The sequence below is a fragment of the Phyllosticta citriasiana genome (assembly GCF_038021145.1).
Source record: "Phyllosticta citriasiana strain CBS 120426 chromosome Unknown IWZ02scaffold_15, whole genome shotgun sequence".
Taxonomy (NCBI): Eukaryota; Fungi; Ascomycota; class Dothideomycetes; order Botryosphaeriales; family Phyllostictaceae; genus Phyllosticta; species Phyllosticta citriasiana.
In genome coordinates, this window is record NW_027117292.1 from 24,254 (window position 1) to 42,892 (window position 18,639).

General features: G+C 55.3%; 5 protein-coding genes across 5 annotated transcripts; 3 read left to right on the forward strand and 2 right to left on the reverse strand.

Moving 5' to 3' along the window:
* Positions 1-1,521: 1,521 nt before the first annotated feature.
* IWZ02DRAFT_84756 (potassium/sodium efflux P-type ATPase) lies at positions 1,522-5,358 on the reverse strand. The gene is made up of 5 exons (XM_066771306.1): positions 4,974-5,358; positions 4,770-4,896; positions 4,520-4,614; positions 2,541-4,467; positions 1,522-2,485 (listed from the first exon to the last, which is right to left on the reverse strand). The coding sequence occupies exons 1-5, from the start codon at positions 5,237-5,239 to the stop codon at positions 1,682-1,684; spliced, it is 3,219 nt and encodes a 1,072-aa protein (XP_066618877.1). The 5' UTR covers positions 5,240-5,358; the 3' UTR covers positions 1,522-1,681.
* A 972-nt stretch (positions 5,359-6,330) lies between these two features.
* Positions 6,331-7,401, forward strand: IWZ02DRAFT_477272 (Alpha/Beta hydrolase protein; the record flags this gene model as incomplete). Its single annotated transcript, XM_066769048.1, is given in 4 exon segments — positions 6,331-6,824; positions 6,844-6,886; positions 6,944-7,016; positions 7,046-7,401. 4 exon segments carry the CDS (start codon positions 6,331-6,333, stop codon positions 7,399-7,401), a joined length of 966 nt encoding a protein of 321 aa, XP_066618878.1.
* Positions 7,402-8,471: 1,070 nt separating this feature from the next.
* Positions 8,472-11,584, forward strand: IWZ02DRAFT_502250 (kinase-like domain-containing protein; the record flags this gene model as incomplete). The annotated part of the gene is made up of 7 exons (XM_066770298.1): positions 8,472-8,550; positions 8,604-8,670; positions 8,719-9,064; positions 9,111-9,377; positions 9,426-9,472; positions 9,523-9,849; positions 9,902-11,584. 7 exons carry the CDS (start codon positions 8,472-8,474, stop codon positions 11,199-11,201), a joined length of 2,433 nt encoding a protein of 810 aa, XP_066618879.1. The 3' UTR covers positions 11,202-11,584.
* A 730-nt stretch (positions 11,585-12,314) lies between these two features.
* IWZ02DRAFT_84939 (actin-related protein 2/3 complex subunit 3) lies at positions 12,315-13,660 on the reverse strand. The gene is made up of 4 exons (XM_066771307.1): positions 13,583-13,660; positions 13,487-13,532; positions 13,092-13,366; positions 12,315-12,980 (listed from the first exon to the last, which is right to left on the reverse strand). The coding sequence occupies exons 1-4, from the start codon at positions 13,586-13,588 to the stop codon at positions 12,738-12,740; spliced, it is 570 nt and encodes a 189-aa protein (XP_066618880.1). The 5' UTR covers positions 13,589-13,660; the 3' UTR covers positions 12,315-12,737.
* Positions 13,661-13,745: 85 nt separating this feature from the next.
* Positions 13,746-15,397, forward strand: IWZ02DRAFT_84995 (putative DNA replication factor C subunit Rfc3). Its single transcript, XM_066771308.1, has 3 exons — positions 13,746-13,953; positions 14,002-14,241; positions 14,301-15,397. Exons 1-3 carry the CDS (start codon positions 13,814-13,816, stop codon positions 15,106-15,108), a joined length of 1,188 nt encoding a protein of 395 aa, XP_066618881.1. The 5' UTR covers positions 13,746-13,813; the 3' UTR covers positions 15,109-15,397.
* Positions 15,398-18,639: the final 3,242 nt, after the last annotated feature.

The window sequence follows — 18,639 nt, forward strand, 5'->3', positions numbered from 1 at the left end:
GTATCCCATGGCTTTTGTGGGAATCTCTTACGAGATGCAGGAGGTCGCCGACGTTCTAAAACTCTCCATCTGTCATGACAAAGATACAGATTTCTGCATTATTCTTTGACTGCTGTATTGCATTGTCCAGTGCTGCGAAGAGATTCGTCCCTCCCATGTCTGCGTTCAAATCTTTCACTCTGGAACGAGCAGCCTCCTTTGTTTGGGCATTAGAAGGCTGCGACTCGTCCCAAAGAAAACGGTGGTGGCTTCCGAAGAGGCAGATGTTGAAGAAGCTGTTCTCTGGCAAACCACAGATGCAGACCTCAAGAGCGCGCTGGAGATCGTTGACTTTATTCTCCATTGAGCCAGAACAATCTACTACGAAGATGATCTCTCCGGTGAAGTCGTATGTCATCTCTGTCTGAGACGAGAAATCTCGGGGTGAGAAGCTCACCATCATAGCGCTATGGTTCTCAAGAGTAGTGTGTGGCTCCACGATGGCTATTGATTATGATATGGGCTGGGAAAGGGTGATTCGAAGAACAAAATCGCGTCCAAGGCTGGCTGCGTGGCTCTTGAGCTCTGCGTGGGCCTTATTTGGGTCTTAGTTGCCTGGCTTGAGATTTGAAAGACCGCCAATTTTGCTCTATCCACGAAATCAGCCTGACATAGCTTCGGCAGCAGCTTTTCCAAAGGACTTACAAATGATCCTATGCGGGGACACGCCTCTGTGTGATTGGCAGTTCTGCTCTAAAATTGGAGAAGGCATCGAAATGTCTACCAATATACCGATCCCACCTGCATCAACACTGGAACCGACGCCGTCCCGGCTCCATCCTTTTGGGGACTGTCCAAAACATGGAGCAATCGAGGTGGGGAGGGTGAGAACCACTTCGGAACTTTGCGACGTCTTTTCAATCGCGGAGTCGACCGCAAGCTCCCGGACAAAGACCAGCTCTACCGTGACCGTCTCATCAGGCGGAATGTTGCTCAAGTTGACCTCGAAAATTTCAATGGTGTACTCCTCGAGGACTGCTGCAGATTTGTTCTCCTCGACAGCCCGGTCGAACTGAGTCCTTGCCTCCTCCTTGGACTCTATCCGTGTGACTAATTACTTCTTCTGTCCGATTCTGCAGTGAAACGAATGACGCTGCCTGGGAGCAACGGAAACCCGTATTTAGCTTTTTTGATAGTCGCACGTGATCGATTCTTAAATGTCTGGGTGAGGACCGTTTCTGTCAGAAGCGTCTTCACCGAAATCTTGCCTGAGGAATCTGCAAAACAGTCAGATGACGGCGTGGTGGCTACGATGCAAGCACATGGAGCTAACAAAGCCGCATCGCAAAGCCGAGCGCCTGGCCAACAGACAGCAAACCGCATCGTCTTCGCAAGGCAAGACCAGCCAGCCAGCCAGCCAGCCAGCCAGGCTTTACGATTTGATTGATATGTCAATACCACAAACGAGTGACGGCTGTCGAAAAATGCAAAATCAAAGCTAAACGAGCGACAAGGTAAGGAAACCGACTGTCCACATCCCGAGCGTTCCAATTTAGTCGTAAACTCCCAAAGTCTCGCAATCTTGACCAAGGCTTGTCTCCAATCTGTTCATTGATTTCTCGTTTCTTTTTCAAATACCGTCTCTTTACTGCGCTGATCGCATTCTGCAATTTGGCCCCAACCATCCACCGGCAGGGTTAGCTCACAACCCAGCTCTCAACTCGGCCTCGCCAGCCGTCAAAGCTTTCCCGTACCTGCCACTGCCCCAACCCATGCGTCTCTTGATCGCCTTCCAGCTCTCGACGGCCGCAAGATAAAATACGACGCACGCCACGACGATACCCCACTCCCACGTAATGTCCTTGTGCTTGAACACGACGCGGTTAACGACGGGGATATACACGACGGGGAACGTGATGACGAAGCCGGCGACGACGGCCCAGAACAGGAAGCGGTTGCGCCAAACGGTAGAGAAGATGGAAAGATACTTCTGGACAAAGTTGCGTTTGTCTTCGGCCTCTGCTGGCGGTGGATGCAGGTTGAATAGCGAGCGCGAAAAGTGCTTGACCTCCCACGCCGTGACAAGCAGCAGGAACGAAATGGTAGCGTAAGTGGTCGCGCGGGCGCGGAACACGTAGTCGCAGCTGTCGTTGTAGCCAACGTTGCAGTTGCGGCCGAGGGCGCCGTGGCCTGCACCGTACGCAACGGACGTGAAGGATGCCAGGCACAGGCCACCCATGAAGGAGCCATAGATGAACTTGTCGACGATGAGCTCGCGTGTAAACACACCCACCTGCAGCGAATGTGGCGGCCGGTACATGATGTCGGGCTGGGCTTCTTCGACGCCCAGGCCCAGCGCCAGGAACGACGACGTGATGAGGTTGACCCACAGGATTTCGAGCGGCGAGAGCGGAAACACGGAGTGCCCGCCAGAGTCTTTGAAGGCGAGGCCGATCAATAGGAGAATCACTTGCGAGATGTTGGAGATGAGGAGGTGGAGGAGGAACTACAGCGGCTTGGTCAGCTCCAGTCGCGACCACAGAAGGAAGTGACCGGCCTACCTTTTGAATATTGTCAAAAAGCCTCCGTCCTTCTTCAATCGCCTTGACAATCGACGCAAAATTGTCATCAGTCAGCACAACATCGGCGGCCTCCTTGGCCACATCAGAGCCGTTGAGGCCCATGGCAATACCTATAGGAGAGCGCTTCAGAGCAGGAGAGTCATTGACACCATCGCCTGTCATAGCGCAAAAGGCCTTACGACGGTGCATGGCCTCGACCATGCGGACCTTGGTCGTCGGACTACAGCGAGCCAAAACCAGCGGCAAGGTCTCCAGCGCGTCAATCTCGTCGTCGGAAAGCCGGTCAAAGTCTGCAGCCGCCATTGTGGCCGATGCCGCCGCTCTGGAGCCAAACGACTTCAAGATGCCGACTTCGTGAGCAATGGCCGTTGCCGTCTTGATGTGGTCGCCCGTCAGCATGTGCACCGTGATGCCTGCCATTTGGCACCGTCGCACGGCGTCAGCTGTTTCTGGCCGGGGTGGATCATAAATGCCGACGAGGCCAACAAAGTCGAGATTGGATTCGGCGGAAGAGCGCTCAGTGACTTGGTTTTCTTCGTGGTACTGGACGAATTTGTGCGCTACGCAGAGCACTCGAAGACCCTGGCCGGCCATTTCCTCTGCCGTGGCGTTGATCTTGGCCTTTTCAGCTTCTGGCATCCGCAAACATGGCAGCATGACTTCGAGCGCGCCTTTTGCGTAGACGTGGATGCCACTGTCGGACTTGTCGCCATAGACGACAGACATGCGCTTGAAGTTCGAGTCGAAAGGGTATTCGTTCAGGAGCTCCAAATTGTAGTCTCCCATGAGCGACGCCTTGCCAGAGTTGAAGCGCATAGCGAGAACCTGGAGGGCAATCTCTGTCGGCTCGCCCACAGTGACCCAGTCGGATCCATACGTTGAAGCAGTGCTAATGGACGCGTCATCTGGTGCAGTTTTGAAGACAGACGCCAGGTTGCAAAGCGCAATCGCCCTGAGGAACAGATCCAGGGGCTCCGGTGTCTTTTCGTCTTCAGCTAGCCCAACATCGACGTCATTAATTTGGACAAAACCACTCGTCGGATCAAAAGGATTGCTGGTATCATGCACGGTAACAGTGCCCGTCTCCGGTATCCAAGCCTTCCTAGCGACCATTTTACCCTGAGTAAGGGTTCCGGTTTTATCCGAGCAAATGTTTGTGACGCCGCCTACGGCCTCGAGCGAGGCTAGTTTTCGCACAATGACATTTCCTTTTGCCATTGCCTTTGTTCCTGCAGCAATAGTAATGGTAAGAACGGCAATGAGCGATTCTGGAATCACAGCCACGCCGACGCAAATACCGTAGATCAGGACTTCGCCGCGCAGCTTGAACTTGGCCGAGGAAAAGACAATGATGGCCAGGGTGATGGCCAGGGCGAAGAGAAGCAGCGCAAACTTGCTGAGCTTGACCTGCAGTGGAGTGCCTTCCAAGCCGAGAATCACCATGGTCGCATTTTTGAACTTGGTCCAGCTGCGCTTTAGAGGGCTCTGGTCTTTGACAGTACCGTCACTACGCAGCATTTCTGCAATCTTGCCGATTTCGGTCTTGGTTCCAGTCGCAATCACAATGCCCGTGGTCCGACCTTGTGTTACGGTGGTCGCAGAGTAGGCCATGTTGATGCGGTCTCCGATGGGGATGTCAGGGGCCTCGAAGATTTTGCTTGGGTTCTTGGAGACGGGCATCGACTCGCCTGTCAGCAGAGCCTCATCGGTGGAAAGGTTGATGCCTTCCACAAGTCTCACGTCGGCGGGGACAATGTCGCCCACACTGAGTTGGACGATGTCGCCAACGACCAGCGTCTCTGCCTTGACTTGGTCCACGTTGCCATCCCGTATTACTTTGGACACGGGGGCGGACAGAGCGTACAGGGACATGATGGCCTTCTCGGCATGGTAGTCTTGGACGAATCTAGCCAAAATTAGCATCACCAAAGTGCTTGGGGGAGCAAGTTGCACCGTACCCAACAACCACGTTGAGCACAATAACAGCCGTCACGACGCCACCTTCGATGTAGTCATCAATACCAAAGCCTAAGCCCATGACTATGAAGAGAACCTGAACCCAGTTAGAGATTGGCGTACAGCGCTTTTCACTGGGGGCCTGCCCTGCCATTGAAGGGGGTGGAGGACCCCAGGATTACGCTCGTCGCCCGTTCAATGCCGCATTGTAATGCTTGGACTGCCGTCTTGGTTTTACGATTCAGCACGTACTAAGGTCAGACTGTTCGAGACTTGTCTTAACAGAATTTTCCACATGGAAAGCCCTTTAGTTCCCTCAACCTTGTTAGGCCCATCGCGATGCAGGCGCGATGCGGCCTCGGCACGAGCGAGTCCATGTCTATGAGCACACAGTCAGCGTCATTCTGCTGGCATTGCTTGATGGAACGAGCAGGGGAACAGGGACGGAGGCCGTACTTGGGGTCGACGCCAAGGACCTGGGCAACGATGGCCGCCGGTACCGTGTGCGAGTCTGCGTAGCAGCCCTTCTCGGTGCAGAGGCTCTCAAACGACGAGATGGACGACAGCCCAGGCGTTGGGGTCTTGCTCGAGATGCCCACGGTCTCGTCCGATTTCAGCCCTCGATAGGCGAGTTTTTCTGTGTTGTTTAGGTTGCTCGAGGAGCCACCTAAAGGAGGTTCAGTCGACTCCTCGACATCAAGAGTAGAGTCCTCTATCCCCATTCACTAGGTTTGCGAAGAGAGTATGGGCTTGGTCGAGAGCTGATTGACGGGACGGGGATCGCTGATTCGACGTGTTCAAGACGGGCAGTGCAAGCAAGAACAGCGCACGCGGGCAGAGGGGGGCTGCGGATAGGTTAGTAGTTAAATAGCGTATCCAAACTGTCCAAGCATGAGCACGATAGCCTAGCGGGAGCTTTGTCAGTAGGTAGCCTCATGGCAGGTACAGCACGCGCGCCCGCATGCGTGGGCGGCCGCCATGTTCCGCCAACCCAGGACCGGATGTCAAGAGACGGCGAGGCCATGGGAAAGCGGGGGTCTCCAAGGCTTTGCATGGCTCGGCTGCTTGGCTCTCCTCAGATAAAACACCTAATCATCAGCAGACCTGTGGTGGAGAGGATGCCAGACACCAGTCAGCTCCCAATCAACACGAATACACAACACATTGGCGCGTCTGCGCGCTGGAACAATGGAGAACAGGCTTGAGGAGACGCCTGACTTGTTGCCTCTTTGAGAAGCGGGCGTGGGAAGTTTGCCTCGCGATTCGTGGAGGCGCCCGTCGTCTCGTGACGCTTTACATCATCACAGCATTGTGCCAGCATTTCGCAATCCGCTTGGCTGGCGGATATGGACCTAACAAAGAAACGTTGGACCAATCCAGTCGGACCGTGGGTTGACGTATCTTCACATGATTTGAGGCCATGCTTGTCCAATGATTTCAAAGGATTCGAGCTGCATTGGCGTACGCGTCCAGTCGCTGGGCTTTTCCCCCATTGGTGGGGTGGCTGGAAAGGGAAGCTCGGAAACCTGGCTCGCAGACTTTTGGTTAGCGGGGACAATTCCAGTCGACCGTGTGCAGTGAGGCTAAGGGTACAGGGCGACTTGATGCTCAACCTAGAGTAGAGGTTGTAGGTGACAACATGACGAGAGCATCAGCGACCCCGCATTTGTGTTTGTGAACGTCGGATTGCCCGTGTTGTCAACATCCGAACCGAGTGGACGCAATGCTAAGCGCCAACAAAATGTCTGTGTAACTTCACAAGCAAGGAAGTGATGGCTGTTGCATAAATTCTCCTCGAGAGGATCCGAGGGCGATGTGCAGGGGTGTCTCCTCGCTTGACGCGTCCAAGTTTGATCCCAAGGCGATCAGCCGACAGACAATCGAACTCAATGAAGTATGCGAGGCCAAATCTGAGGCAGCGCCTTCGTGGCATGAGGTACCAAAAGCACACCACCCTCGGATCCGTAACAGAGCCGCCCGTTATCGAGAAATGCGTCGGAATGGCGAAGGCTCGTTGCCCAAGGTCGTTGTGCTGGAATCGGGTGTGGACTTCAAGATACCGTCGCGCGATGCTGGACGCGAGATTCCATGTCGCCTCTTCAAGCCAGAAGACGGACAAGTCAAAGGCGTCATGATGCACCTCCACGGCGGTGGCTGGGTTCTGCAGGGGGAAGATTGGAACGACGAGCTGCTCAGGTGGATGGCCGACAATTCGGCCTTGCTGTCGTCAGCATTGGGTATCGTGCGGCTGGCACCAGAGCACCCCTACCCTTCAGGGCCAGAGGATTGCATCGACGCCGCCGAATCGTAGATGCAGAAGGCGAAGCAAAATTACCTACGGCGCAGACTTGAAATTCATAGGCGGTGAGGTATGACGCCACAAGTCCGCTTGGACGTTCGATAGCTGATGGACTCCATGTTGACAGTCGGCTGGTGCACATCTCTCTGTCGTCACCGCCCTCCATCTCCACAAGATTCGGCCTAGATTTGCTCTGCAGGGTCTCATTCTCCACTACGACATCTACGAGCTTGCAACTTTGCTCTGCAAAACCTCATTACTGACAGGCCGAACATTGAGCTCTGCATCCACACCTTTTTGCCTAACTACACAATTGAGCAACGCCGAGACCCGTGCATTTCGCCCTTTTACGCTCGATTGAGCAGAGGAGCTTTGCCACCAGCGCTTTTCATAGTCGGGGCAGAGGATCCTTTGGTGGATGACAGCATCATGATGGCTGCGAAGTGTCACATGAGCGGTAACGAAGCGGTTTTGAAGCTTTGTCTTGGAGCACCTCATGGCTTCACCTTTCATCCATACTCAGACGCGGCAACGAGCCTAGAAGATGAAAGGACGTTCGTGTCTAGAGATGAAGTAGGTATTTAGCTCACTAAGGTCAATGTCGGTGCGGAATGAGACCTGGCCGGGCGTCGGTAAAGCGACCGCCAAGTCAATTTGACGCACCGTGTCGCTCTTGGAACGAAAATTTCATTGAGGGCCCAAATCAAAATGGCAATTTGAGCTGGGCGTGACAATGTTCCGAATGTGGCAGGGGGTCACGAGCAGTCTTTCACGAGCGAGGCATCGGGAGCGTGGTGCGGATCAGGTCATGTATTCGTTCCTAATCAGCAAAGGCTAGACGGGTCTCAAAGGCTGAAAGGCCGGTGTTAGAGAGTGAGTCTGCCGAACAGCAAACGCCGGTTTTCCTCGAAGATTTCAACCAGGTTGCCCCAGAATCCTCCACCATCACCCGCGTGGCATTGAGCGCCAGGGCAGAGCGTGCCGCGTTTGTCGAGGGATGACGTAATGCCGGGAGCATCGAAAGCTCGTCAAGACAGGCGTGTGATTTTTGGAGTAGCCGCTAAGTCGTCAAGACGTCGCCGGTGTAGGATGTGGGGTTGACAGTGTCGAGGGGACGAGACGTTTATTTGCTGGTAAACTTGTGAGCAAGAACCTCCATAGCTTCAAACAATTGAGTGTGAGCTTACCTGCGGGCCCTCATCTTTCTGCGCTTACGCTTGAGGCGACGAACGCGCTTCTTCCTCCACTTCGCTCTCATCTTCGATAACTAGAAGAACTGGGTGGAATTAGCTTGCGGCGATCAAGGAACACGCATTGGCGAGGGAATTGCAGCGAGCAAGCAGCAGAAGCTTGCCACACGCGAGCTCCGACGAGCAAAAGCGCTTGAGAATCAACGAACCTGGTTGTCGAGATGAGGAAGGATGGTGAGGAAAGAAGATGGTTGCGGGCTGCGGAGCAACTTACTTGTGTGTTGCTTAAGCGAGCCTAGCTCTAATCGGGTTAGCGTCAATGACTAAGCCCCGCTAGCCCGGCGACGTAGGCCTGACGCACCCGCTGCCCTCTTCTCTCTCCTCCCCGGCCAGCCAGTGACATTTTCCCCGACTGCTGCAACGGAAACCCACTCCAACACCACACCACCTTCGTCCACCGTGAACATGGGCTTGCATCACGCGCATCAAATCGGGTCCTTGGAATTTCGTGACGCAGAATATGACTATGACAGCAGAGACTCACGTTTGTCCAGAGGTCAGGGTCTGCGCTTCTCTGCTCGCGCTTACTCGCTCTAGTTTTCTTTACCTCCATACCAGTAAACGCCAATGAAGATTTCCACCTAGGCAGAGCTTCTACCAAAGGGTACACTGATCTGTTGCGTGATTCGACTTTGATTAAACATCTTCACAGGAAATGCAATCTCTCTGAATCTCCTGGCGTCAGCGCCACCATTTCCAAACGACATGTCAAAATTCACACCGTGCTATATGACGACAGCATTGCTCCTTTGGTCTACGCCCAAGACATCTCATCAAATGGCACCTTCTTGCAGAGGATCAACAGGAAAGACTGTCCGCATGACGATGCTCACGGCGTTTTGATGGGCCAGAAAATAAAGTCAACCCTGCTCGAGCACGGCGACGAGCTCTGGCCCGCGCCGCGCATTGTCCTTCGCTATCATGTCTCAGACCATATCATGAAAAGATTTGGAGACCAGCGCGACAAGCCGAGTCCGATCCATGCAGCTGACATGAAGGTGAACTAACTCCAAGGAATTCATTGTCTCATACTAAGCAGCCAAGACGATCGAGGATAGGTATCATGTAACGAATCGGACTCTTGGTTCCGGTGGCCATGGCAGCGTCTATGTTGCGATACATCGAAGCACTCAACAACAGCAAGCCTGCAAAGTGATTGACTTGACAGACCTCGAGTTGGAAGGCGGAAAGACTCCGGTCGCCCCCCCTTCGACTTCTCAGTCCAGAGCAAACGGCGCCAAAGCCAAGACCAAAAGCGCCTGTCTGGAGGGGCTTTTCCGAGAATGTAGAGTGCTCAAGAATCTCGATCACGTATGTTCCCGCTCTCAGCATCGTCGCGCTGTCGCTGACAGGAGATAGCCAAACATTGTTCGGCTTGAGAAGGTCTTTTTCAGCATCAATGGAATGTAAGTTTTCTATCGACGCACCTGTTCGAGCCGCTCTAATTTGTTCGCAGCTACATTTTCCAAGAGCTCATCACCGGCGGCGACCTCTTTTCCTTCATTACGAAAAGAGGCGATTTTGGGATACCCACCGTTGAAGCAGCAGTCATACTCCGTCAAGTTTTGAAGGGTCTTGAGTATCTCCATGATCGGAACATTGTTCATCGCGACATCAAGCCCGACAATATACTCTTGACGTCTACAAAAGGTCGTTACCGCGTTATCCTGACCGATTTTGGCAGTGCAAGGAAGATTTGCACGGAGCCAGCGACAGACCAAAATGGCACACATGCCCGACAGAGACTCTTTTCCTTGGTTGGAACTGCCGAATTCGCGGCCCCGTACGTTCAAGGCCATTCTCTATTCTTGTGACGGCAGACTAATACCAGACAGTGAAGTTAGCCTGCCCCACAAGATGAGTCCAGGGAAAGGATACTGGGGCAAAGCCATCGATATGTGGTCAATTGGGTGCATTGCCAGTGCTCTCATCAGCGGGGATGTCTTTTACGTTGACCGTACGCACCCGGAGTTTCAACAGTATCCCAACCGAGTGATCCTGGACATGGCCAGAAACGTAAATCTTGCAGTCTTAGACGAACACCCAGATTGGAAGCACGTTGGCTCTCGTGCCAAAGACTTTATCAAGAAGGTCTTGGTGATTGACGAAAATGCAAGAATGACGGTCAAAGACGCACTTGCACATCCATGGTTTACCAACAAGGCACATGCAGAGGACCACGAAACATTGTATCAGCACGCCATCAAAGACTGGAAGCCGCGTCAAAAGATCTTCAAGATCATGGAATACATCGGATCACCACGCCCAAAGATGGAGCTTCGTCGATCACAGTTCTTCTCCAAATCACGCATCACTTCCCCGCCAACGTCGAAAGGTGCTAGCTTCACAGAGGCATCCCGCAAAGGAGGGCTGAGCACCATCCAAGAGGAGACGACGCCCACGCACGCCGCAACCAAGGTTCTGGAACCATCATATGATGCCGCCTCAGTGACACAGGACGATCCCCCTCGATCCAGCAATCAAGCTTCATCGGCTAGCATCCCTGCCGCCCAGGTTAATCTAGAGACAGACGCTATCCTTGCGGGAGGACCTATCCAACTTGGCACGCGTGCCTCGCCGTCAGTAGCCAGGTTCAACGCGTCTGTCTCACAAGACTCGACGCATGTTGAGCAGCATACTCGCCCGCCGCTCAGTCCGTCCAATGCGCGTTTTCAAGTCTTCCTGGAAGACTCGACTCCATACCTTCCGCCTCCCTTTTACATGCTTAACAGCGTCACATCAGAGCCCAGCAAGCCGAACTCCGCGCCCCCAACGACCCTGTATGAATCGCCCCTGAACCTGCAGCAGTCCCGCCAGCCAATCTCAATCATGACACCACCGCGCTACTTCGCACCCCCACACGACGACAACGGCTTCACTTTTGCCTTTCTCCACGGCCGTCAAACTGACAGCAGCTCCAGCAGTAACGATGAAGCAGCGGCTTCTCCATCAGGCAAGCGGCAGCGCTCATTTGACTTTGACCATGACGACAAAGAAAACGGCGCCATCATCGACGTGAACGACGATCTCGACGAGGCGCAGCCGCATCAGGAGCAGTTGGTCGAGTCGGTCAAGGTGGTTCACGATAGCTTGCGCGATCCTGCGGCTAAGAGGATGCGCTTGCGCTACCGGTAGCTGGGTAGCTGGTGCCGTCGTCCCGTGCCGCTGCCCCCCGCGTTTGCGCGTTTTTGAAAACAACAGGCTCGCTCGCTTGCTTGCTTAATCGATGCGCGTCCACGCGTTTGCTGATGTAATGGGGGCTTTGCTGCTGTCGCAGAGAAGGAGGAGAAAGTGCTCTGTGATGCGTCTCACCCTTTTGCTTACTTACTTGCTTCTCACAGTTTCCAGATCCCCTGCCCGCTGATTCAATTCTACAATATTCGCCCAACAATCTGACTCTTAGCTTATTGTCTCTGATTACCTGATGGATAGTTGCTCAATTCTCCCGAATTCCTTTTCACTTTTGAAGTTTTGAGCCGTCTAGCTATGAATCAGAAATCAAACATTTCTCCACCTCATGCTATACCATGCCGTGTCCTGGGCATCATCAAACACTTACAACGCTCTGGAATGCTTCTCCCGCGCGCCTCACCACCACCCCCACCCCCGAATGCTCCCCCCACGCCACCCCTCACTCCACATAGTCATGGGGATCCAACGGGACGCCCCCATCCTCCTCATCCTCCTCCTTCTCCACCGGCAAGGCGACGCCGCCGTCCTCGTCGCTGCCGCACTCCGACGGCTGCTGCTGCTGCTGGGAGAACAGCGCATGCGAGCCAAAGATCGGTCAAAGTATGGCGGCCGGCAACGAAAACTGGGGCGAGGGCAGCGGCGCAATCAGAAAGTCTTGGGGACCAGGATAGCTCATGACTGCTTGGCGATGTCTATCTCATGTCGGCCATGGCAGCGAGCTTGCCAAAGCAGGCCAAGTTCCACACCTGGACGGTGTAGAAGGGAACTTCAGAGCCTTCCGAGTCTCGCAATGCGAGGTGGTGGACTCGAGCCTATCCTGCGTCAGATGTTGGTCTCTGCTCAGGTTGGTTGAGCTTTGCGCCACTTGCCGGGTCAAACTTAAGCGGTCCATTATTCTAGAAATCTTGAATCTATGGACGAGTCGAGTAATCAAGAAACACTCAATCCGGTCGATGATGAAGAGGGTGGAAGAGGGTAGGGCCTGCGAGTATCATAAGTACTCGCCATGGTCCGTGCATACGCGTGACTGTCTACGAGACAGCTGCTGATATCGACGTAGTATTGGCAGAGCACGCCAGCCTTAAAACATCGACGCATGTGCAAGTGGGAATGGGATATCGGAGGAGGCCTATGACATGTGTATATGTAAGGTGACTCAAGGTTCCACCTGGGAAGTGTTCTTGGGGATTTGGGCATATCAAAAGTCCCTTCAGGGGGAAGGGGGAGAAGGGGGGCGCGTGACATTGAAGGAGAAACAACATGTACAATAGAAACATGGAGAAAATGGACCACCAGCTAATGACTGGTTCTCTCCAAGGTCTTGAAAGGCTTGACATTGAAAATGTAATGAAAAGGGCTAGCACTGCGTCTCAAAGCGCTTTCGGTGGGCGAGCACGCCCGCCATCGCAGTCGCCTGCTGCTTACCACACCGCATGGTTCCAAATCGCCGAAGAAGTCCCCATCTCTAGACCAACCAATCTACAAGGCCTTGTTCATGAACTTCCTCTTCGTGAAGCTGAGCCAGAACTTGCTAGGCGCAGCCTCCTCGCCAAACACCCGATTCAGCAACCTCACAGCAATCTCCTGACGCATCTGCGAAATGTACTGGCGGAGGACCTCGGCATCTTGCCGGGTGGCAGGTGGCTCAAACGCCTGGTTGAGCGGGAAACTCGCGTCTCCGGGGATAGCGAAGTTGTTGTCGAGGGCCAAGTTCAGGACCGCCTGTTTGACTCGTCAATCAGCCAATGCTTCTCCAAACGACAAGACCGTAGGCCTGAGAGCTTCCACACAGTAATGTGTCCACCACAAATCCAACAGGGAGTTCCAACGCACCTTCTCAGCATCTCTCCTCGTCGAGCCCGGCTTGATCTTGCCCAACGCCTCGCTCACAAACAGAATGCCATAAATCAAGACACGGTCGGCGGGGCCCTTGATCTCGAAGTTGCGGAAGAAGGTGTTCGCGCGGAACAGGGCGAGGATTTCGTCGACAGGATCGTACGACTCGTGCGAGGCATCAACGGTGAGCTCGGTGACGTCGGCGGGAAGAGGGGGCAGCTGCATGGCGGGTCCCCGCGTCCGTGTGCGGAGGGGCAGCAAGGCAAAGTTGCCTGGGCTTTGTCAATTGAGGCTTGAAGGTGGTGGGCATTGTGTGTTTGGCGGAAAGGCGCAGATGGTGGAGGCTGGAGCTCGATGGCGCCTGCGGGGAGCTTCCGGGGGCTGCGGCGTACCTATTATGTGCTGGTTGGGCTCATCGAGAAAGACAGAGTGGTAGGCCTGGAGCGAGGGTTAGCTGTAGCTTACAGACATCCGAGGACAAGACTTACAGGCATGTTGGCGTTGTTGAGGAGGAGTGACGGGGCACGGGGTATCTCTGGGGGAGATGGAGCAGCACGGGCGTGAGGTCAGCGAGGGAAGTCGCCAAGCGGTAGGGCTGACGTCCGCGTTTGTCTTGTTTGCACCCAATTTACGCGCTCGTCCTCGTCGCGTCTCCCCACCACGCGTCCGCATCTTCGCTGCACACCCTCTGCTTCCATCCCCACCCGCAATTCGCCAAAATGTCCGACTACGAAGATGACGAGATGGATATCGACAAGCCCTCGATGAGCGGCATCGAATTCAGCTCTGCAAACGCAAGCTCCAAGGGCAAGAGGAGCGCCGCAAATCTGCCCGTCGAAGCCGAAGACACGCTGCCTTGGTGAGCGCCCTCCATCCCCAGTCCAGCCAGTGTTCTGACTCTTTGAAGGGTAGAAAAGTACCGTCCTGACACTCTCGACGACGTCTCCGGACATCAAGACATTCTCGCGACCATCAGCAAATTTATCGACTCGAACCGACTGCCGCATCTCCTGCTCTACGGGCCGCCGGGTACGGGAAAGACGTCCACCGTGCTTGCGCTGGCACGGCGCATCTATGGAAACAAAAACATGAGGCAGATGGTGCTGGAGCTCAATGCCAGTGACGACCGCGGCATTGACGTTGTGCGGTAAAAACAGCCGCCCACCTCACCTCGTTCTCTCCTCCGATCGACTAACGCGGGCGTAGTGAACAAATCAAGACCTTCTCCAGCACACGGCAAATCTTCAGCACAGCGCCGTCGGCGGGCAGCTCGGCGCTGGCATCGTTCAAGCTCATCATCCTCGACGAAGCCGACGCCATGACGTCGGCCGCGCAAATGGCGCTGCGGCGCATCATGGAGAAGTACACGGCCAACACGCGCTTCTGCATCATCGCAAACTACACGCACAAGCTGTCGCCGGCGCTGCTGTCGCGGTGCACGCGCTTCCGCTTCTCGCCGCTCAAGGCGCCCGACATCCGGCGCCTCGTCGACCAAGTCGTCGAGCAGGAGGACGTGCAGATCACGCCCGACGCCGTCGACAGCCTCGTCGCGCTGAGCAAGGGCGACATGCGTCGCGCCCTCAACGTCCTGCAGGCCTGCCATGCCAGCAGCACGCCGCTTCGTGCCCCGGGCACCAAGGCTGCCAACTCGACCTCCCCGCCCCGCGACACCATCACCGAGGCTACCATCTACGATTGCATCGCGGCGCCGCACCCGCAGGACATTGACTTCATCCTGCGCACGCTGCTCGAGACGCGTAACGTCCGCAGCTGTCTGCAGGCCGTCCACCAGCTCAAGGCCAACAAGGGCCTCGCCCTGGCCGACATCTTGTCGGCGCTGAGCGAGCGGCTCGCCCAGCTCGACGTCCCGCCGCAGACGCGCGTCTTGTGGATGGAGGGCTTGAGCGAGGTCGAGTACAGGCTGAGTGGCGGCGGAAACGAGACGGTGCAGACGGGCGCGGTGGTTGGCGTGGTGAGGAATGGCGCCGAGCTGGCGGCTGTGAAGGCGAGGTAGCTGTCGTGTCTTGAGGGTGAAAGCGTTTGTTGGTAAAGATTCGGAGTGATGAATGGCAAAATGGTGGGAGCGCTGCGGCATAGAGGGCTACGGCTTAGGTTAGGCGTTGACGTGGTTGTACACTCTCAGGCGATACATATCGGGAAATCCTTTGTTCTGTTTCCTTCAGCGGCTTGCAAGCAGATGGACACTTAATTGGCTGACATATCTCTGGACCACCACAGAAAACTGATTGAGTTCTGGAGGAATGTCTGTTTGATATAAGCACTTCACACATCCTCTCGCATGTTCAGATGCTGACATCAAAACAGATTGACTGTGTCCGTTTGCCTGACCAAAGTTGCAAGGTATCCAACACAGATTTTCCTGCTCATAGCAGCCAGCAACCTACCGAACCACAACAACCCGTCAGATCTCAACAGCTGATATGAAGTCGCGATCCGATGTTGACCCCTCAGTTCACCCATTCCGTTCGTTGAGGAGTCACATCCACCACATCATTTCCAGGGCATGTGGATCTTCACCTTGCCCTTCCCCTTCGCCTTGCAAGTCTTCTCCCTCTCCTTCTCTCTCTTCTCAGCCTCTTTCCTCTCTCTCCTCTCCTTCTCCACCTCATTCACGACCACATCCTCCTTCTTCTTAATCTTCAAGCTCTCATCACCAGCCGCGCGCGCCATGCCCATGCCCCTCCGGCCCATTCCGACCATCATCATTTTCAACGCCTTCTCCTGGCGCCTCTTCCTCTCCACCCTCTTCCGCTCGATCCGATCTTCTTCGTTCTGCTCCTCCCAAACCCTGACCAGCCGCTTCGCCTCCATGCCCGCGATGGCGTCGCGCCCGACCAGGCCCGCCAGCCGCGCAATCTGCTCCACGCATACGGCCCAGCGCGCGTCATCGCCGACCTCGCGCACGAGCGCTTCGAACCGCTTGCGCGCCGCCTCGGCCGTGAGTGGCCGCCCTTCGCCCCTGACTTCGGCCATGGCTGCGGTCACCTGGTCCAAGGGCCCGTCGAAGTTGAGGTGGATCGCCAGCCTCGAGTCGATTTCGCACCAGTCGAGACGGCGCTTGAGGGTCTCGCGGCGACCGGGCGCGTCGAGGCCCTGGGGACAAGGTGCTGCTCGCGAATGGGGGCTGCCGTTGCCGTCGGCAGTGCTCGCTTTCGTGCCGTCCTGCTTGTTGGTGGTGCCATCGCTGTGGAAGGTTGCAGGGACATCGCGCTCGATGTAGCGCGCGAGCTCGTCCTGCTCTTCTGCCCACGCGAGAAAGCGCAGGGCCCAGACGTCGCAATGGCCAGCGGTAATGTATTCTGGTGACATGTCGGGGGGTTTTTCAAAAGGACAGAGATTCATGGGGAGGTCAAAGTTGTTGGTGATCCAGATGAGACGCGCGTGTTGCTGATCGACATTGTCACAATCCTCGTCAAAGTCGTGCAACGATTCAAGCACAGTCGACGTGTAGGTGACCAGGGCACGGGCGGCTTGGACAGCGAGGCCAGTGAGTGGGAACGAAGTAGGGGTGTTGGAGTTGTGCCAGTTGGTGAAGGAGAGGATAAGTTCCTCGAGCAGCTCTTCGAAGACGGCTGGGTCAACGTGGGTGGGCAGCTCCTGGTTCTCGTCTTCTTCTTTGTCTTTTTTCTTGCCGCCCAGGCCGTGGAGAATGCTGCTGAAACTTTTCGACTTCCCGCGAGTGCTACCGGGCGTGGGAGGAACCGAGTCTGCAAGATGTGGCGTGCTACGGCCAAACAGACCGTTGCCAGGAGAAGGTGGCGCCGTGCCAGCAGACTGCCGCGATGTGCTACGGTGAAAGAGACCACTTTTAGACTTAGGAGGAACGTCGGTAGAAAGCTGTGAGGTGCTGCAATTCAACGGACCACTGCCAGGGGTAGGAGGCGCCGTCGTACAGGTGGAAAGCTGCGATGTGCTGCGATCGAATCGGCCAGACCCGGGCGTAGGAGGAACAGGAGTAGCAGCTCTTGACGTCTTGCGGCTGAAGAGACCTCCGGCAGGCGTAGGAGGCGTCGGAGTCGATATTTGCGATGCACTGCGAGCAAAGGCAGGGGGCAGCTTTGGCATGGGCGGAGCGTCAAGAGGCGTGGTAGCAAAGTAATCATCGGCTTCGAAAGAGCTCCTGGGTGTCTTCGGAGACTTCTTGGGGGTGAACAGGTTTCCGAAAGAAGACGCCAGGCGGCTGCGCTTGGTAGGCGTGGGCGTCTCTGTCGCCGAAGTCACTTTCTGGATGGCAGGAGACCGCAGCTCCGTGCTGCTCTTGGACGTGCGGATGGTCAGATTAGGCTTGCGGCTTTGAAGATTGCCTGCTGGAGTACCCCTGGGGATATTCTCAACCGTGATTGTTTCCTCACCGTTGCTGGCTTTGGTGATATCTGAGGGACTGCTCTCCTTACGTGCGAAATCGGGCTGGTCTGGCGAGAAAATCGAATCTGGACAACTATTTCGCTGGCCAAGGTTCTGCTGGCTACCTTCTTTTCGTCCGAAGACGGCGTTGGGTAGAGAGAAAACCCCGCTGTGGCCACTGTTCCTCTGGCTGCGATTGCTAGGCTGAGTGCTCTCAACTTCGGAGGTTCCAGAAATGCGCTTATCAAAACTCGCGATAACACTCTTGTTGCTGCCAAACGAGAGCTTCCCTCCCATGGGAGAGTCCAAAGCAAGGGTGCCAAGATGAGAATCATTGTAGGGCTGATTTGGAGTCTTGAGGTTGTCGACAGCAGGGACTCTAGCGCTTGAGCTGCTGATTCTCTTGAATTTTAAGGAATCTTTGGAGAACCGCTTCTTCCCACTGTCCTTGGATGATCGCTTGGAATTGGAAATGGAATGAGGAATTTCTGGGAGCATGGATGCAAAGACGTCCGCCAACTCCTGAGTGGCCTTCTTCTGGCCGGTAAACGCCATCCAGACATCAATGAGCAGCTCGCGGACTTGCTTGTAGGCATCTGCGTCCTCTCGAGGGACATCCCGAGGCCAGCCAGACACATCCTTTGCCCACAAGTCCGGCCACGGGTGGACAAGGTCGGAAGCAAGTAACTTGGTAAACTCGTCTGGAGCAGCTTCATCCTCAATAGCCTTTTCAGCGATGTTTATGGAGGAAACTGACAACGCGTCTTCATTATCAGAGTCAGAATCCGTAGGCATAGGCGGCCCCAAGAAGAGCAGAGGCGAGGATGACGGCGTGGATGGCGCTGCGATCGAAGAAGAACCCGTGCGTCTTCTCTCAAGCGGGATGGCTGTCATGACAGTCTCAACTGAAACTGCAGACCTTGCTGAAGACATGGTCGAACTTCTCTTGGGTCGCGGGATTCTCGAGATCTTGAAGCCTTTCGATGTGCTGGACCTTGGTGACGAAGCCCCGGCCGGAGGAGCCTCGGGACGCATTGTGAGTCCATGGCCTTCTGAAAGCAAGTCCGCCATTGTCCGTGGGCGGTGGGCGATCTTGACGGCTTGAGAAGAGGAAAAGACTCCATCGCGACCGACAGAGGTCCTTAGCTTATCGGGCATTTTCACACCAGCTACACCGGCC

Coding starts and splice junctions, on each gene's coding strand:
- IWZ02DRAFT_84756 (XM_066771306.1), bottom strand. CDS start 5,239: ATGGGGATAGAGGACTCTACTCTTGATGTCGAGGAGTCGACTGAACCT. Junction 4,897..4,973: donor GTCCTTGGCGTCGACCCCAA/GTACGGCCTCCG, acceptor GTGTGCTCATAG/ACATGGACTCGCTCGTGCCG. Junction 4,615..4,769: donor TCTCGAACAGTCTGACCTTA/GTACGTGCTGAA, acceptor AACTGGGTTCAG/GTTCTCTTCATAGTCATGGG.
- IWZ02DRAFT_84939 (XM_066771307.1), bottom strand. Junction 13,367..13,486: donor GCCCAACCAGCACATAATAG/GTACGCCGCAGC, acceptor GACAAAGCCCAG/GCAACTTTGCCTTGCTGCCC. Junction 12,981..13,091: donor CGAGGAGAGATGCTGAGAAG/GTGCGTTGGAAC, acceptor CGAGTCAAACAG/GCGGTCCTGAACTTGGCCCT.
- IWZ02DRAFT_84995 (XM_066771308.1), top strand. CDS start 13,814: ATGTCCGACTACGAAGATGACGAGATGGATATCGACAAGCCCTCGATG. Junction 13,954..14,001: donor GCCGAAGACACGCTGCCTTG/GTGAGCGCCCTC, acceptor GACTCTTTGAAG/GGTAGAAAAGTACCGTCCTG. Junction 14,242..14,300: donor CGCGGCATTGACGTTGTGCG/GTAAAAACAGCC, acceptor ACGCGGGCGTAG/TGAACAAATCAAGACCTTCT.